Source organism: Cucumis sativus, chromosome 3 (genome assembly GCF_000004075.3).
Source record: "Cucumis sativus cultivar 9930 chromosome 3, Cucumber_9930_V3, whole genome shotgun sequence".
Classification (NCBI taxonomy): domain Eukaryota; kingdom Viridiplantae; phylum Streptophyta; class Magnoliopsida; order Cucurbitales; family Cucurbitaceae; genus Cucumis; species Cucumis sativus.
In genome coordinates, this window is record NC_026657.2 from 9,396,657 (window position 1) to 9,416,885 (window position 20,229).

General features: G+C 29.2%; 3 protein-coding genes across 3 annotated transcripts; 2 read left to right on the forward strand and 1 right to left on the reverse strand.

Annotated features, from left to right (window-relative positions):
• Positions 1-1,805: 1,805 nt before the first annotated feature.
• On the forward strand, positions 1,806-2,505 carry LOC101213248 (ethylene-responsive transcription factor ERF098). The gene has a single exon (XM_004134364.3). The coding sequence runs from the start codon at positions 1,900-1,902 to the stop codon at positions 2,350-2,352; it is 453 nt and encodes a 150-aa protein (XP_004134412.1). The 5' UTR covers positions 1,806-1,899; the 3' UTR covers positions 2,353-2,505.
• A 7,752-nt stretch (positions 2,506-10,257) lies between these two features.
• LOC101213488 (ethylene-responsive transcription factor 14) lies at positions 10,258-11,041 on the reverse strand. The gene has a single exon (XM_004134365.3). It carries the CDS (start codon positions 10,977-10,979, stop codon positions 10,578-10,580), a length of 402 nt encoding a protein of 133 aa, XP_004134413.1. The 5' UTR covers positions 10,980-11,041; the 3' UTR covers positions 10,258-10,577.
• A 6,988-nt stretch (positions 11,042-18,029) lies between these two features.
• On the forward strand, positions 18,030-19,408 carry LOC101213725 (RING-H2 finger protein ATL16). The gene has a single exon (XM_004134366.3). It carries the CDS (start codon positions 18,249-18,251, stop codon positions 19,215-19,217), a length of 969 nt encoding a protein of 322 aa, XP_004134414.1. The 5' UTR covers positions 18,030-18,248; the 3' UTR covers positions 19,218-19,408.
• The last annotated feature ends 821 nt before the right edge of the window (positions 19,409-20,229 follow it).

The window sequence follows — 20,229 nt, forward strand, 5'->3', positions numbered from 1 at the left end:
TTCATGAGGTCCTCGTTACTAAAATAAATAAAAAAGAAGCATAGGGTTTTAAAACTACTTTTGTATGATTAATTAATAAATAGAAAGATGAAGAAGGAAAGGAGTAGTAAAAATGGCACTAACATAGTGAAGATCAAATGCCTCCATATGTGCCCTTTTATTATTAATAATGTTACATTATTATCCATCACAAAAATACAACAATTATAAAAGTTGTATCAAAGTTATGCCACTTATGAAATCAGCCCTTAATGTATGACAAACATAAGATTATATGCTAATTCAAAGCAATAGAATAAACTACAAATAATATAAAAAAGAAAAAAAAAACTAGAAACAATATACTATTTAGTTCAGGGGATCTTTTAAAAAGAATTTAAAATGTTGAGTAGAATTGATTTTGAAGGGAACAAATATAGGGGCAAAAACACCAACTGGATAAAAAGCTTCTTTATGTTGGGATTTGGATTTTATTCTTTGAAAATAAGATCCTCCAATTACATTTAATTTTCTTACAATGTTTGATTCTACATGTCCACATCCCATAATTTCACCCACACTCTCCACATTATGTAAATTTAATGCTTCATCTCTTTATTTTTCACTTTCAAAAACTAGCGCCTCACAAAATCTAATATGGATATATCTTTAAAACCTTATAAACATTCAATCCTATATATTGTTTTAAAATTAAACATAAACTTAAGTAAAGTTAGTGCACCCATACTTCATATATATTTTTAAAAGTACACACACATATCTTGTATGTCTATTCCTAGTTATCCAAAAGTATCTAATTAGGAAAATCTAAAAAGTGTTATTAGGAGGATGAGACATAAAATTCATTTGCTAATGAATTATTTGACTAGCTTCATTAATAATAATTAACCATGATTAACGAAAACGATACTAATTTACTCTCTCCATGATATGATATATGTCCCACCCATGTAAATAGAATGCAGATTATATTCCCTCTTTATAAATATATAAAAGTTAATTATACTAATGTAATTTTTTTGAAGTTATTAGGTTATTTCCCAACACTTATTTTATCTTGTAATCTACTGCACCAAAACAGCTATTATATATAAAAGTATACACACAGTGGTAAACTATGTGTACAAATTATTACTAAGGGACTTGAATTTAAAGAAAAAGGCTCAAATTTGAATGTATTTTCCAAAGGGAATTTAGTTGAAGACTTGAAGGGTAACTGATAGGTTCAAACTCTTATTTACGTAGTTGTTATTCTAGAAAAAGGGTACATTTAATTATAAATTTAAAAAATGCTTAATTGTGAAAATCTCATTTTGTTAACTATTTAATATTTTGCTTTTAGTTTTTCAAAATAAAGCTTATAACCTACTTTCATTTATCAATTTTATTGAAATACTCTTTTGTTTAAACAATGTCTTTAAAAATTCAAACCAAAATTGAAAAACAAAAGGATAATTATTGTAAACAGGTCAAATTTTTGCAATAAAAGAAAAAGAAAAAAGGAAGAATAAAAAATATATATAGTATCATAATTAGTGACATAAACTATTAAATTTGCAGTGAAATTAAAAAAAAAAAAAAAAACTATTAAGTATGCAGTAATATAAATAATTATAAGCAAATAGTTTTGTTCGTACCCAAGAAGGAAAGTATAAAAGGAATAAGAATCGCATATTAAAAATGCCTATCAAACCAAAAAGAGATTTACACATACCCTCTTTGAATTTTCAATTCTTCTAACCACAGATCTCAGAATCGAATTTTTCACAATGCTAAACAGCAGATTTTGGTCAAATTCAACGTTCAATTTTCACCTATAAATATTTCATTTTAAAAAAATAAACACACACACACACACAATAACAAACAAACCCTCTGTTAATTATTTTGTAACCTAAGATGGAGGATCATCGTAAGGGTAAAGAACAACAAAAGCATGGTGACGATGGGATCAAGTACCGGGGTGTGCGACGTCGCCCATGGGGGAAATATGCAGCGGAGATACGTGATCCGTCGAAGAATGGGGCTAGACAATGGCTTGGGACCTACGAAACGGCGGAGGATGCAGCTAGGGCTTACGATCAGAGGGCATTTCAGTTGAAAGGTCATCTTGCTAGTTTGAATTTTCCTAGTGAATATTATGCTCGTGTCATGGGTTCACCTCCTCATCCTCCTAACTTGTTTTCTTCGACTTCGATCAATTCGGGTTTTGACAGCGGTGGTGTTGGTGGTGGATCGTCGACTTCTAACATCGATCCTCACAAAGTTATTGTGTTTGAGTATGTGGATGGTAGGGTTTTGGAAGACCTTCTGGCTCAAGAGGATAAAAAGAAGAAGAAGAATAGTAAATAATGAAAGCTCTACCTTTTTTTTCTTTTATCTTTTTCTTTTTTCAGCCTTGGCTTTTGTGTCTGGGTTTTGCCCTAACTTAAGCTTTTATTAAGTCCTTAATTATCAATGTAACTCTTTATTACTATATATATAATTAAACCTTGTTGCAGCCTAGCTTAATTCTATGGAGGGGTTTAATTTCATTATTCAAGATGAATGACGATGGCAGTGACCATATCTTTCTTAATTAATATTACAAGTTTGGAGTCTTTTTTTTTTCAAATTTAAAATCACACACAAACACATGCTTTTTAATATTCAAAATCAACTTTAAATAACTTATATTTAAGTAATTTATGATGCTTTTGAAATCATTTTTTCATTATTGTCAAACCATCACAATTTTAAAAGAAAAGTTTTAAGCATGCGAATGGTGGTTTTGGTCCTATTCCAAAATTCTTATCTCAAATATGTCTTAGATTAAAACATCCTAAGATCAAGATCTCTCCAAAGATATGTTCAGAAAAAAAAATGTTATAGTGCAGAAAAAAACTACGTACTAGAAAAACTTCACTATGAATAAAGTTATAATTAACGATATTATCACATATATATATATAGATATCTCTTCCACCTAATTATACAAAAACATTATTTTAAAGTTTTTGTACCACTTACACTTGTTAATCACAATCTCAAACTTGCAATTGCATAATAGAATTTAGATAGGGTTAACAAATCTCTAAGCTTAAATGATATCGAAAATTGTTCAAAACCAAAGAGATGTGCTCATTTCATATATAGGATTAGATTGAAAAATGAAATGGGAATTAAATCTGGAAAAAATGATTGAAGGGAGAAGAGAGGAATATTAATAATGTGCAAGTTGGTTGAGAAGTGAGTGTTCTCATGGTGTAAGGTTACTTCCGAGATTTCATCCACAGTGTTTTATGTTCCTACATTTGTCTGGCAAATCGACATCGAATTTTCCAAAGTGAATTTTTTTTCTTATATATATATATAATGCACATCTTCAAAAGGTATATATATATATATATATTGATGAACCACATTCTTCAACTCACAAATTTCATCTCTTCTCTCTTATATTTTCATTTTCAAAAGCATACACACATCTATATACATACTATACTATAATATGCCATTCGTTTCGATAACGATATTCTGTTTTTAATTCTTTTTCGATATGATTTTTGTTCCGTTCTTCACTGTTTAGAATTATTTCGAATTTGGTAATAGTTCCTTTCAAACTTACTTTTCTTACTTTTTTTTAATTTGAGTTTTCTTTTTTTAAGAAATAAAATCATGAATCTTTTTCTAAATCATAGATTTCCTTGCTTTTAGAGACTATTAAATTAGGGTTAGGTGGTCACAATTTAAACTTTAGAATTTTAGTAGGTTTTGTCCTTACTTTTATTTTATTTTATTTTCCCATAGGGTGAGCAAAGCTTAAACTTTTTAATACCCTTTATGGCTTTCTTTCTTAGCTCAGTGATGGTTCTGCTTTAATAAAATTCATTTCCTAATAAAGAAAATAAAAACTTCTAACTTATAAATTCCAACAAAATTTTAATTTAATCTTTATTTTCATTTAAAAATACTATATTTACGCTTCATTGTTAGACCCAAATCAAAGGGTTAATTGAGTTTAATAAGATACTTATTTTTTTCATACCGGGGAAATTATTATTTTTTAGACCAAAGGTTAATTAAGTCCGACAAAAATTGAAAATAGAAAACTAACAAAAAAAAAAAAAATGAACATATTCATTAATAAAGTATTATTATTGTAATTTCAGTAAGGAGTTACAGATTATTAGTTTTATCTCAATAACCTAAATCTATTTGATGAGTCTTGAACTCTATGTAAAGATATACATTGATCCATGTTTGAGATACAATTTAAAAGGATTTATAGTGAGGTACTTTATCTTAGTAACACTATGAATGCCGTTCACTCTGTATTTTTCATATAAACGCAATAATCCAACGTTTTCATGTAGGTAACATGCGCATGAGTTCAAATATACAATGTTTTTATTTGTATATATATGTAATTATAAACGTTATATTTTAATTAAATTTGATTTTGAATATGATTGAAAAGTTATTTTAGGTGAGAATAAAATATTTGAATTCCAATTTTAGAATAGGAAGGTTTTTGAATGGTGGTAACTCCAATTTTGAGGTATCCTAGAATTCAAAGACAATATTGAGAGTGAGTTTTTTCTTCTATATATTTTTATTTTAAAAAGCAAGGTTAGCCTATTAATGATTATTTTATACCGTAATTTTGTTTATGTATATATATTTTTTTGACAGTGTATAGATATTTCTAATTTTTAATTAAATTGAGAAAAAACTTATGTTAAATTCTTTTTACTACAAACAGCTTTAATCCCTTCAAAGTAATGTTTATGGTAGGGAAGATTGAAAATCATCAAAGTATTAAGTCATGTACTTAACCATCTTATAATAGAAAAATACTTAAGTGCATTTGATTTTTTTTTTAATTATAACATTTTGTACATCCTATCAAATTCTCTAATTATAATTTGTCATTTTCTTTTTTAATTCTTCATGGGTGGAAATCTCATCACCCATCCAGATTCAACTATCAATTATCTATATATCTTAAAAATATGGGAATGAAAAGAAACTGAATCTTTAAAAAAACTGATTTATTTGAAGTTTCATTAAGTCACTCCTCACGTAGGAATGTCCCAAACTTCGAGTTCAAAGTTTTGTTTAATGTAACCTTGATTCTCAAAACAATGAAGTATAACCGTTCACTTTATATATCACAAAGTACACTAATTGTGCTCTTTTTTTTAAAAAAAAATTCTTCATAAGAGTGCAAGCAAGCACAGGCAGTAAAAGTGAGAAAACAGGTAGGAAGGTGAGTGAGAGCATGAGGGAGTGATCATGGATAGATAGAATTGCAACCTGTGAAAGTATTATTGTCTCTTCATTTACTGAATTCAAGCAGAAGCACGAGGAAATATAACGCAACCAAAAGGTTATTACTTACGATATACGTACGCACTAGGTTTGTGTTATTCATATTTATTCAACTCATGAAAACCAAAATAAAATATGAGCTTTAGAGACTGATAAAATATTAAAATGTTCAAGAACTGAAAGTTGATTAATATTTTGAAAGTAAGAGACTGTGCATGTATGACCCTAAAACAACATAATCCTCCAAAATCTATACTAAGGGGCTAGTGTTGAATAGTACACAAAACTCAAGTTCGTGACCGTTCTAAAGTAACTATACAAAATAAACAAGATATAAGATCAGAACATAAATGGTGACGACATTAAAGATCATCGGAAACCATAGATCATATAACCTAAAAAAAGATGTAGTTAGTGATCTTTTCCTCTATTAAGCATCTTTTAATTAATTATATTAGAATGGACAGACCCTCACTTTCAGTTAGGGAATAAAAAACTAAGAAAACATAGTATGTTAGAGATCATAAACTTGTATTTATAAGTTGATATCTCAAATATAATTATTATTTAACTTGTTATCCACATATGTATCAAGACATCGAAAGTGAAATTGAAGGCTATAATAACTGACATGAGAGCTACCATATAATGATTCTGATAAAAAGCAATAATTATATAAGTACCTTAATTAATTCTGTCAAGTCTTAAGTCAAATATATATAGGTACAAGACTTTTTTTTATATATTTTGTAAAATAAGGAAAAAAACATCGAACTGTTTTAAAGAGTAGTTTTCAGTGTCGATGAGGGATGGTGTGTGTTTCAAAGTTTGGATGATTAGAAGCACTATATTATATATATGTGTGTGAATGTTTTATAAATGTAACATCCACTTTTGGTGTTAGCCATAGAATATATTTAGTATTTTAAAAAAGAAATGAATAATATATATAAGAAAGATGCATGAATGGAGCAGTCAAAAAGCTTAGATCTGAAGTAAACCAAAATGGCAAATGAACAACAAAAAACTTAGCTTTTTAATGCAACTGGGCGTTGACCAACACTTTCACTCTCCCACTTGGGTCTCCTCTCCTATGTGGCAGAATCTTCATTCCAACAGCGATTGCTCAAATTCTAAGAACCTAAACTTTATTATTATTATTCTCTCTCTCTCTCTCTCTCTCACTTGTATTGGTTTCTTCTTAATTGTTTGACCCTTAACCACTATTCTACTCTTCTAGAAATTTCCAACACACTATTCTAAAATATTAATTTAGTCAAATATGATGTTTACCTAATTAAACACACACACACACAAAGAAATTTAATAATAACATTGGAAACATGCATGGGAAGAGGAAATTAAGTAATATGAAAACTAATAGTGTAGAATAAGCATAATTAACTACTTTTTTTTTTTGCTAAGATAATTTAATCTCATTTTGATTTTTACCCAACTTTGGATGCATATTCTTTCCCATGTAATCTTTTCTTTTTTTCTTTAATTGTGGTTAGACCCTTTTGCTAAAGTCTTCATGCACCAATTAAATTAAAATAAAATAAAAGATTAGATAACCATAGGTTTTAGTTTCGGAATAAAATTAGATTTCAACTTCATCTCTATTATATTTCATATCTAACCTTTGAAATGACAATGTATCACTTCAAATATAAATGATATATTGCGACACAGAACATAAACTTAATTAATTATGTTTGAAACTGTTGGATGTCTTTTCTTTAATTCATCTAGTGATGGATTAATACATAACTCATGCAAAACATGATGAAATTGTTTTTTACAAAATGTATAAACATGTACGTGATTAAATAATAAATTTAATTCCAAACTTTTAAAAGTGTATCAAACAACCAAACATCTTTTAAAAACCAACTGTTATAATATAATCCATCCATATTTATCTTTACCTTTTCAATCTTACACATAAACTTTCAATTTTGAGTTCAATACATATTCTACATTATTTTTTCAATCTTACACATAAACTTTCAATTTTGAGTTCAATACATATTCTACATTATTTTTCTAAACAATATCATATAGTTATCATATATATACAAATTAAAGTTGAACGTAGAAAGTTTTATTAGATATAAAATGGAATTCTACCTCCAATCCATGTAACTTAATATCTATAAAAGAGCTAGAACCAAATAGAGGCATAGAAGAGTATGTAAGCATTGTAAGATATTAGGGTTAGTGGTTAGTGGTCATCCTGTATTGATCCATATCATTATATATGATGGTCGTTAGCATTTGAGTGTGGCGGCGACCTTTTGGCTCATTCTCATTGACTTGTAACACTAAATCCAAAAATATATTGAAGCAACAGGGAACGTTGAAAATTAGATGGAAAATATATGTCTAATTGTGATTTTCAATCAAATATTTTATTAATATATGGGAGCACCAAAACACCTTGTTACAATCATCTTCAATTATTCAGCATTATCTACATGGATGGATTATGTATAATTAGTGACAACACATAATTTTATAAGAAATTAGAAGCAAAATTATGAATGAGAGTATAATTAACAAATATTTGGAGGCAAAACTAACTAGTATTATGTTGTGAATACATGAAGTACTATATATTGTGAAATACAACTAGCTAAACTAACTGGTATAGATTGAAAAATGTAAAGACACTGGTAAATGTTAATAGGTTAAAAAAAGGTCAATCTAAATAGTGTGTATATACTACCTATTTGAAGCTTGATCAAAGTAAGAGGTAAAATCAGGTAACCCCATTTTCAAACCTCAATGACTAAATTATCGAATTTAGTCATTAAGATGGTAGAGTAAATTGTCAAATTTTGAAAAGTTAAAAAGTTCAATAACTAAAACCTTGGTTTAATTATTCATTAGGGGTTGAGTTATAAGAATCAAACATATGGTTTAGATAGGTATGGATAAATTTGTGTTTTGGAGACTTATAAATTTTTAGCTTTTGTTAAAAGCAAGCAAAGGTTTGGAAATTATTATTATTATTATTTTTTTAAAAAAGTAGTTTTCCTAACCTCAATTTTTTTTTTCTCTTCTCCATTCTTTTACTTAAAACTTAATTTTGAAAAGAAGAAGTTAGTAATCGTACACTTACCGAATATGGCTCAAAATCATAATTTTCACAAAAGTTTTATTTATTTACTTTATCGTGATACACAATGTTACATAATTATTTGCCTAAACATCATTAACACGGAGACTTAAATGTTTTCCTTTTCTAAAAAAAGTTTAAAGAAAACAAAGAAACACAAATTGGCTTTAGCGAAAAGCTGGGAGAAAAAATAAAAGCCTAAGTAAAATATTTTTGTAGTGATTAGGGAAAAATTAGGTTCCAATTCCAAAATGAGAGTTAATTTTATAATTAAACCCAGCTTAATCCTTAATTTGACATAACTTTTCCCAAATAATAACAATAATTGCCAATTGGTGTTACCTTGACTACGTAAGGAAGAGGTCAGCTTTTAGGTGATTGGACACATATTAATGAAGAAATTGAATATTAAATGTGTGCGACAAATAGTTCTTTGAATTTTTTTATTTTTTTTTTATAAAGGATGACACCTCATCATTTCTGTTTAATGGGTTTTCTCTGTTCATTTAAATATTTAAAAATTATAAATTATAACCTACAAACTTATTTATACATATTTCACATTGCTTAGATTTACTTATTATTCATATATATTGATAACCAAATTAGCAATCCCATCACTTTATTAATCTGAAAACAATTTATTCTTTACCCAATTATTTGTATACAATAATTCATAACATATCTGTCTCTACGTGGATGAAATTTTATGATTTAATTTAAGTACATAAAGAAAAAAAGAGAGTAAATAATTAACATATTGGATTGAATTTGATTTGAATTGTTGTAACTATTTGTAGGAAAAATATAACCTATGAATTTTATGGAATTTTTAAAGACACGAGTATAAATGTCTATTTAAATATATCTATATCATCAGATCCGTACATGAGCTGTACTACTTCATGTATAATTGTTCGTTCAAACATGATCTCCACAGTAATTAGATTGTGATTTTTTATATTTGGTCTACAAATCACACTCTTATATAAAAAGATATACATCAAAACTCGTATAATTATAATTAATATATAGATGATGTGCATGTTTGTTCAAATATGTATCTACCTTTAGATCGTGATGTTTTTTATTTATGTTCTCCAACCTTTTCGTTTATACCCATCTCAACCGGAATAGTTGGGACAAAAATAAAAATAAAAAATGAAATATATTATGTAAAATATCAAATACAAAAGTGAAAATATAGAAATTATTCGTGTGATAACTTACTAATTTCAATACATTTAAGGTTAAAATTTTAATTATTATTTGAAAGAAGTATTGTTTACCTCAAGGAAGAATCTTACATGAATCAATAATCATTGGTCTTATGATTAATCTTTTTTTCTTTCGAAACATTTGGTATGATGAGCTTAATTGAGTAGAATTGATTATTGATTGTGCTTAGCTTGACTATTGTTGGCGATACTTTGATACATGCAAAATGTTATTATTGGAGTGGTCAACATCATGCAAATATATACGTACAAAATAATAATTATATCTTCTGATAAATAAATTAAGAAAAAGTTCATTAATGAAGCAGATTTGGTGCAAAGTAACACACTCCCCATGATTATGCTGTTATAAAAGTTTCATCTTCATTAATTATTAAATTAAGTAAAACAATTTTTTATTTTAATAGTAATGAAATTAGTATTAATTTGGTTAGAAACATCTTTTATTGATATCAGTGTACGCTTAAAAATTGAGAGATTTATGTTTCAATTTGTTTATACGTCGTTAATTTAAGATTTTGATACTCAACTACTTTAAAAATCTACTTGAGTGTGACTTTTTTTAGTAGATTTAGAGATTTGATTTTCAAATTAAAAAAAAAAAAAAGAAGTATATGTCAATTATTGTAGAATCGTGAGAGTTTGATCAACAACGAGAGATTGCAATTCTCTCACTTTGCTAAAAAAGAAAAAAAAGCATACAATAATTTATATGACATTCTCTAAAAAAGAAAAAAAAGAAAAGAAAAGAAAATGAGATAGACATATATAAATGGCAAGAAATGATTATTATGCCATTACAAAAGAAAAGCAAAGTTTAAAAAAAGGCTAAATAGAATATAGCCCTATTTGATGATAGTGACTCTTCTCTCTTACCCTTTCCGGCAGCAACTTGTTTAAGAGTTTTAGCTTCTCTTATCACTTTCTTCTCCATAGTCAAGAAGATCTTCCAGCACTTTATCATCCAAATACTCAAATTCAATCACTTCATTTTGCCGCATTGACATTGAAGAAGAAGAAGATGACCCACTCGAATAAGCCCCACCCCTGGTAAGCGGATATTCATTAGGAAAATTCAAAATGGCCAAATGACCCCTCATGTTGTAGGCCGCTCGATCGTAAGCTCGTGCTGCTTCTTCTGCAGTGTTGAAAGTCCCTAGCCATATCCGTACTCCTTGCCTTCTAGAGTCTCGTATTTCAGCAGCGAATTTTCCCCATGGCCGACGTCGTACTCCCCGGTAACGAATCTCTCTGCTGCCTGTGGAGTCGTCCCCATAACCTCTTCCACGACCACCACTCTCGTCCATGGAGGTTTTTATGTGTTTAAAGTTAATGGGGGTTTTTTTCAAAAAAGAAAAGATATTTTTGTTTTAGTTTTGCATGGGATGTATTATGAAACGTTACATGGCTTCGTATTTATAGATGGTGGTATTTGGTTCGACTGGATTTGTCAAAAAAGATTGGCCAATAGAAGCGAAAAAACCCACGTGGATTATCGTCTACAAAAATTTCTTAAAGGTCAGTATCATGAAGAAATTATTGAAATATATAATTAAAAAGGAATTGAAATTCATCCAACCAAACTATGTACTTTATGGAACATCATCACTACCTCATTTAAAATTTTCAAACTAATAAAACCTCCCTCCTCCACTCAATTTCATTTAAATAAAACTTGATTATTCATAAAGCTAATATGAAAATTTGACTATGGGTTTTATTTGGGTTAGAGTTGATTTTGAAGAAAAATTTGATAATTTTTTTGGGGGGAAAAACAAAAATTGAATTCTGATATATGAATACAAAGGAGCTCAATTATTATTATGTCCACAATCTGCATGAAAGCAATGGATTTACAGTCCAATGCATCTGGATGTTTTCGTTGAAGGTGGAGGTGGCTAACAATGCTTTCTAGGGTTTTTTTTTTTTTTTTTTTTTAATGTTAAATTAATGCTTCAATCCCATGCCAATAAAAATTAAAAATGGTGGCTTTCTCTCTAATCTCATGTCGCATCAACATTTACCCTTTGCCACTGAATATAATCTCTTTATATAGCTTTAGCTATATATTACTTCATACATACATAAAACAAATTGATAGAACTTTTTTTTTGGGTGAAGAAGATGATAATATATGGTTGGTCCATTGTGACTACAAAAAAAGAAAACCCAAAAGAATACAAAAAAGGGAAAAGAATTAGATATAGCGTGTGTAGAGAAAGTCAAAATTTTAAAATTGCAGAGCTCTCAAATTCAAATAATGACAATATAGGAACCAAATTAATGGAATTGTGGAGCCAAAAACAAGTTTGTAAAGACGTCGAGAAGACGACATCTAGATGCTAACCTAGAACGCTTTGACGTTGTTGCAAATGCATAAAAGAGATACTTTCTACATTCATAGCATTGAGACGACTATGGGGTGCAACATCTCAATGCTATATACACCACGATAAATCGAAAGAAATATTTTAATCTCAACCAACATTATAGAAAAGTGTAATCATTGTTATGGAGTGGACAAATTAAATAAAATAGAAAAAACATGAAATAGTAAAATATTGACAAGCAAATTTACATGATTTGCTAACAATATCCATTGGACAAAAGAAAAACAATTTTATTATAAAGAGAAAAGCTCATAATACAAAGTAGAAATATCTGTAGAGTTACAGAGTTTATATAGTTCACTACTCCAAATATGACAAATACGTGAATAACTTAACTTTCAAAGGCAACATAACACCCTCTTGAATTCCACCAAAGCATGTCACCTCTAACTCGACTCGTTGACCTAGCAATGAAACTTCATGTACTTAATCAGTAGAAGCGTCAAACAACATATTCAAAATATTCGTCCAACAATTATCTTAGCTCCTTAAGATTGGGAGACATTTATTACAAGATTATCGTTCCTACCTCTCTATCTCTATCTTTTATCTCAATGGGAGGAGGGAGGAAGAAATTGAATGTAATGAGACATGGTTGTTTTAGTTGGTTTATGGAGGGTTCATTTGTACTGTTGACATGCCTTAAAACTTAGAAGTAAGGGTAGTCCTTTGTTGTCATTGGGTATGAAATTTGTATATTACAGTAGAATCTATAAATGATGATTACATAAAATTAGATGTAAACCCGACTTTGAATAGTTAGGTTGTATTGAATGATTGGTGAAATATTGTGATGAGGTTATTTGAATTCGGCAACAAGAAGTGCATACCGTTGAAAATGGTTTTGAATATGGGAGTGGGATTCTTAAAATAATATTTCAAACCCACAAAGTTTGGCTATATCGATAGGGAAAAAAAAGACATCCCCATTAGGAGAATGACATGTTTGGCGAAACAGTGTTTTTAAACCGCAAGCAAACCAAATAGAAGAGAGATGTCGAAAAACTTAAAAACGACATACAAATATTTGCAGCTCTAGAAATCTAGAAATAGGGAGGTGTGGGAACGACGTGTCGTTTGAAGTTAGTTTGGGCATTTGACGAAGTAAAGGCCCATGAGCTTCATAAGAGATGATGGGCCGTTAGTTGGCAACATTGACTGACCGGTGACCGCCTTTTCTTTTCGTTTTTTACTTTTTTAGGAATTAGAATTATAAATTATGTGCTTAACCGACCAATGGGAATTTGTTTTGACCAGGTCAAAGACGTTGACTGGGTTTGCCCAGTTTGATCCTCCCCCACTAAAGATTTGAGAACGTGGCAGCACGTGACCCACCCTGCCAACTTCCATCTTTCCAGCTTTCCTTGCCACGTCACCTGTTTATTACCAATTATAATACTAATCTTCAGTGCTTCAAGGTTGCACTCACAATTCTTTTTTTTCTAATTTTAGTTTAATATGTTTCCAATACTTTTTTTTTTTTTTTACTAAATAACGTTACATTTTAAATGTTTTAATATGATGATATTCTAATAGTTGTAGTTGAAGAACTAAAAAGCTGTGTTTTTTAAATGTTTAGTTCATTTGAATTCATATGGGAATTTGCAGTGATGTAGGTTTTTAAAAATAAAAAAGATAGGAAAATGAGAAGAGAATTTGATCCAAGGATCACGTGATGCTGACGATAAGAGTAAATGGGCATGTGTTATTATTAGACATCGGGTCCGTTATTTATGGAAATGGATGAAACCAAAATTATAATTAATAAATAGAGATATCAAAATAGTATTTGAATTTTGAAGTGAAAGTGGAAATATACATGGAATAATACATTGTAGAATGTACTAAAATTCCATTCAAAGAGCTAGCTGTGATGTTCTTTTTCTTTCTTATTTCACTGAGCCATGCAGCCACCTCCCACGTGTTATTTTACCAACTAATTTTCTTTTTCTTTTCCTCCATCTTTTAGTTTTAACTTCAATTTAGTGGCCTTTCTTGGTTGTGCAATGTTTGGCAATCATCATAGAAAGGAAACAGTGTTTTTATAAAGACGAGGACTAAATTCAATTTTATGGCCGGGCGAGAAAAACAAAATTGTTTTTTTTTTTTTTATCCTTAGAGAATGCAATAACTATTGTATTGATAATTTATTATAAATTGTATTTTTGGGTTTTGTCTAACAATTAATAATGAACACGTGACATACAAGTAAGGCATAGTTGAAAGAAGAATAATCTAAAGAAGAACCAAAAGTGAAATTTAATTGAAGTTGCGAAATATAAGTAGATGTGTAGGTATTGTTATTTATTAGGATTAAATTGTAAATGAAATATAGGGCGGGAGAACACGTAATTTGACATTAAATGAATGTCTTTGAAAGTGTCAACACACGAGCATGGACATTGACTCATCTTGTCTTCTCTTTTCCCTTTTACTTTCTCTTCTTCATCTCCATAAGCCCAAATTTCAATTTTATCATATCTTTCAAAAATATCTTTATCTTCACTTCAATTTTATATCTTACGTACAAGGTTTCCCATTTTTTCTTCTTCCCCCTCATTTTCTTCAACGCCTTTTCTCCATTTTATTTTTCTATTTCTACCTTCCCCATGTATTCAACTTGTTCTCACTAACTTATTCAACACTCTTCATCTTAATATTTCCATTTCATACCCATGCATTCATAAATTGATTTACCTTATATAACTTAAATATCCTTCCTTTCATAATTTTTCAATAGCTCTTTTGTTTATTCTTACACATTCATTACTGTACTTTTCATCTTCATATCTAATTAAATACTTGACCTCTTAGTTATACTTTTAAATAAAATTACTTTTTTTTCAAAGTAAAACAATCCTATAATGTTGGTAATAAAAAAAATCAAATATAGTTATCAAACAAATTTTTAGTGATGATATGATCACAAAAACTAAATTATGAGATAGACTAAATTATTTACATGAATAAAGTTAATGAATTAAATTTTAAAAAATGAAAATACATATTTTAAATCATAATTTGACAATTTTATATCGTTAAAGGTTTGGTGTGTTTTATAATTTTATTTATCTAGGTTAATTAGGTTGACTGGTAGAAAAATATTACAGAAAATTAGTGTCCATTTATCAATAATTCTATAAATAGCTAAACATGTGTGATAAAAGCTAAACATGGAGTTCAAATTATTTAATTCCCACTAGTTAAAACATAAAACCTTATAACTTATTTAAGGAAGTTAAAGTTGACAATATAGACTTGGGCAGTATAATTCTTCTCAATTGTAATTTTTTTTTATAATAAAAATAATTATCACATTACGATTCATTCAATTGCTATTTCGGGAGTGAAATATGAATCATATAATTTCTTTTTGTCCATATGTAAGGTTTAAGTTTAGGTTTGAAATCTGAGTTTCTAATCATAACATAACATTGGTAGTATACATAGTAAATAGCTAGTAATTCTAAATTATATTAATGTTACTTATAAGTTCATTTAAAAAAATATTCATGTATAGATATTTCTGAAACTATGATACTATTTATTATGCCAGTTTTGAAAATTGAAAAACTTAGCATATTTTTTGTTTTGATTCTTTTTTAATACAACAAAAGTTATAGCAATTTGAACCTTCCACTTAAACATATGCAAATCAATTTGTAGAGCAATACTTATTTTGACTAATCATGATATCTTATTAAATTATTAATTATGTTTATAGTTAGACATTAATGTTATATCGATTGAATAATTTTACACATCGTAACATAATTCAAATAAATGGCTCAATAGAAAGTGTATATATATACATGTTTCATTTGTAATTATTACTAAGTAGAAAATACAAGGTAGAGTAAAAAAGAAATGATTGAAATCTCTTAAATTTGGGTTAATTCAAAACACGTTATTATACTTTTAATAACTAACTAGAATCTCAAATGTTAAGTTAACACTTTGGTCCAAATATATTTGACAATTAATCTCTAACATATTGTTTGAGCTTAATAGACTAATTATATTTGAAGTAAGTTAAAAAATTGTTAATTTGGTGAAGTAAGATGGGGAACTTTGCAAAAGCTTTTAAAAAGCAACTTGATGAAATAAAGATGAGAAGCCAAATTATTGATTTAATCCCATGTGCTAAATGATTATCAAATTATGTTTAGTGATAAAAGAAGTTATAAAAAGTATAATGTGAAAGCGTGTGTTTAATTAAGAGAGTTAATGATGGAATTTGCAAAATGGAGGTGAGAATTAATTGAGCCAATTTCGGCCTTTGATTGATGATTGATAACAAAATAATAATAATAATAGCAATAATAAATAAAGAGTGGTTTAGAAGTGAAGCCAACCCTTTTAAATCATTGTTCTCTTCAAAATTCCATCCATTTTCTTCAACTTTTTTGTTTCTGTTTGCTATTGTTCTCATTATATCTCCATGGGGACTACTCTTCCAATGAGTTCTCTCCATTATATTTTTCAGTTATTATTTCCTTTTCCATACTCTCAAATTCATCTTCTTTTTCTAAATAAATCAACAATCCAATACCATATAACAACAAATTCAAAGGAAAAGACGTTTGTTTGAAGAAAAATCTTAGATTTTCATGGAGTGAACATTTGGACTACCATGTTTGTTTTGAAGTACATATTGTAAAATACTATGACATCTAGAGAGTTTTGAATATCTTTTTACGGCATGAATTTTCATATTTTATACCTTAAACAACTTTAGATTTGTGTTCTTTTTTATTTTAGATGTATTAATCTTCATTTGCATTATATAATTAAAAATTAATAATGTGAATCATATATATCACCTTTTCATATCACAATCAGTCTTATTATTTTTAACAAGATATTCACATTCACACACATTTAAATTAATATTTATTTGATAAAAAATCTTAAATTATGATATATTATTTTGTAGAGAAAAATAGCATATAAAAATAAAAAAACTGTAATAGTTGACAATTTAAGTTGGTAGACTCGGTCACACATTTTTCTAATTTTGTAAATATGACTTGATATACAAATACAAATATTTATATACCATAAGTTTTAAAAACAACATAATATTAAAAGATTTTAATTTAATAACTAAATATGTGTAATGTACAATTGAAGTTGAATTTTTTAAATTTTGTTTAATACTATAAATTTCTCTTGACGTCATGCATGACAATGTCGAAAAAAGTTAAATTATTTTAATAAATTACCTAATACCGACGTCGCCTTATGTCACGTTAGAATTGTCAACATTTTTCGACAGAGCCTCTACGACGTTTGAAAAAGCTTTTTCTCCTGACGTCACTTATTTCGACATCCGTGTTGTGCTTCAAAAAATACACATTTTATTGTAGTGAAAGGTATTGAATGTATCAAGTATATATCATAGGTGTATCAAATTGGATGCCAATAGTGGATTAAGTATATATATATATTAGCAGTGTGTCGAGTGTATCAAATATATATTAGTGAGACATCAAGATATATTAGGTGTATAAAGTACACCAAGTATATATGAGGTAGTTCATGGGGGTTGAGATTTTTTTTTCCTTTTTCTTTTTAGTAAATAAGTTTGATATGAGCCAAAATTTTAAACTTATTTTGGGAAAGAGGTAAGAAGCCTAAAATAATATAAATTGTATTAATCTTAAAATAAAATATGTTATAGGCCCAAACTATATAAAATAAATAAAAAAAGAATAAATGGAGTAATAGTTAATTAGAAATCCAAATATAGTAGGTTGGTAAATGCAATGGCATTGATTGGAAAAAGGAAAGAAAGAAGAAAAAGAAAAAAGAAAAAGAAAGTTGAGAAGTTGGATAACCAAACTCGAAGGTTAACCATATTCTACTATTTGTATAGTAGAGTCATTTAAGAAAGGATGGAAAAAAGAAAAGTGACCAACTACAAAGTACTGTCACGCTCACACTCACGCTCACACTCACACTCACACTGAGTCTCCCAGTTTCCCCTCTTATTTTTAAAACCCCCAATTCCAGCTCATTTCCACTCAACTACTCTTTCCCATTTTTCTCCAAACCAAACCTCATTTATTCCCATTCCCACCACCTACTAGGTTTTCCTTTTTGTTCTATTTCTTCGTTTTTTGTTTTTTGTTTTTACCCTTCTTCTTCCATTTCAAGATCTATCCTCCTTCATCCTTCCTTCCCATGGATTTCTTCACCAAAATCAAAACTTCCCAACATATTCCCCCTTTCCCACCTCCAAATCCTTCCCATTCCAGCTTCCCCATTATCGCCATTGCCATTATTGGAATTCTCGTCACTGCTTTTTTGCTTCTCAGCTACTATGTCTTCGTCATCAACTGTTGCCTCAACTGGCACCGCTTCGATCTCATCCGCCGCCTCTCCCCATCCTCCACCCGCCCTCTCCCCTCCCCCACTGCCTACTCTCCGGCCCTCCACACTCGGGGTCTTGACGAATCCGTCATTAGATCAATCCCTTTACTGCATTACAACAAATCAATGCCCAACCACAAAACCTCATCTGAATGCGCTGTTTGTTTGAGTGAATTTCAAGAACATGAGACTGTTCGAATTATTCCCATCTGTTCACATCTATTCCACATCGATTGTATCGACATTTGGCTGCAAAATAATCCCAATTGCCCACTTTGTCGCACCACCATTTCTAGCTCTCTTCTGTTTCATCCATTTCCTCTTCCGAGCTCCTCGCCCGAGGATCCAATCGCCGCCGCAACTGAAAGGGACTTCTTAGTGATTGAATTGGGTGGAATTAGAAACCACCCATCTGGCCAATTTTCACAAGAGCGGGCGAATTCAAGGGAATTGCCGGCGGTGAAATTGGAGCAGGGGAAAAAATGGCAGAAGCTTCAGAAGGTGACGAGTTTAGGGGATGAGTGGATTGACACTAGAGAGAAAGATGAGCAATTTTGTATTCAACCCATTAGACGGTCGGTTTCGATGGACTCGTCGGCGGAACGGCAGATGTATGTAGCGGTGCAGGCGGCGCTGCAGCAGAGCCGCCATGGGAATGAGGTTAGTCCGGGTGGCGATGGGTGTAATGGGAGAGGGAGAAGGTCTCTGTTTTCTTTTGGAAATGGGAGAAGTTGTAGAAATGCTGTTCAAGTTCAACCTGTTCGTTTGGAAGAGAATTAAGAGTTAGAAAAATTGATTTTTGTTGTGATTGATTTACAGATAGAAAGTGTTAGCATTTTCTGAGAAATTCAATCAAAAGATTGATAGCTTTGTATTTTTTAATTGATTTTTCTTCTAAAACCAGCCATAATTGTCAAAAATATTACACAAAAGAATGAAGGTAAAGATAGATTGAATTTTCGTTGGCGTAACAATGGTTTAAGTTATGAATGTGATATATATATATATATAAAAAAAAAATATATTAGCATGAACACAGTTCAACCTTATGACCTTATTTGCTTATAAGTATTCTTAAAAAGTTATAAGAAAAGTAGGTCAATATTTTAAACTTTTGTAGGTGTATGGATAACAATTATTTTTGTTGTGATTACAATATCTAAAAAGTAGAATTTGGTCTCTTTAATCAAGTTTGTTGGATGTGGATTATGCCTACTTTGCAAGTCCCTATGATTAGGAAAAACATGAATTGCTATCAACCTTTGGTATGTCTCTTATCCTGTTTTGCTACTTTGGGGAACAACATTTCCACCTCTCTTTCTACATTGTAATATGTAGTGGACAAATTTAATTGGTCCATATAGTCTTATCAATAGGTATTGTATAGGGCCAAAAAATGTCATTTGTTACAATAAAGGTTATATTGTCTATATTTGTCACTCAAAGTTTAAACTATTGTTTTACTTTTTCTTGTAAGAAAATTAAACCGAAGATAGTACTTTTAGTTGAACCATTGATAGATTCATATAACTTGAAAATGTAAATCAAGACAAATGCCTTAATTAAAATAAAATCTTTAATGATATTTTCACCGGTTTTCTTCTCCTAACAATAAATTAAAATTAAGATCAATGCACTTCATATGAAATTACTTTTAAAATAATTTATATTATAATTGAGAAATTAGAAGCAAAATGTTTGCAGCAGAAATATATAAGTAAAAGCTTAAAAAATAAACACTTTTAAGAATTATGTACCAACCAATAAAATGGTTACAAAGTCTTAACCAAAG

What these genes read in the sequence shown, in the direction of transcription:
- LOC101213248 (XM_004134364.3), top strand. Translation starts at nt 1,900, where the DNA reads ATGGAGGATCATCGTAAGGGTAAAGAACAACAAAAGCATGGTGACGAT.
- LOC101213488 (XM_004134365.3), bottom strand. Translation starts at nt 10,979, where the DNA reads ATGGACGAGAGTGGTGGTCGTGGAAGAGGTTATGGGGACGACTCCACA.
- LOC101213725 (XM_004134366.3), top strand. Translation starts at nt 18,249, where the DNA reads ATGGATTTCTTCACCAAAATCAAAACTTCCCAACATATTCCCCCTTTC.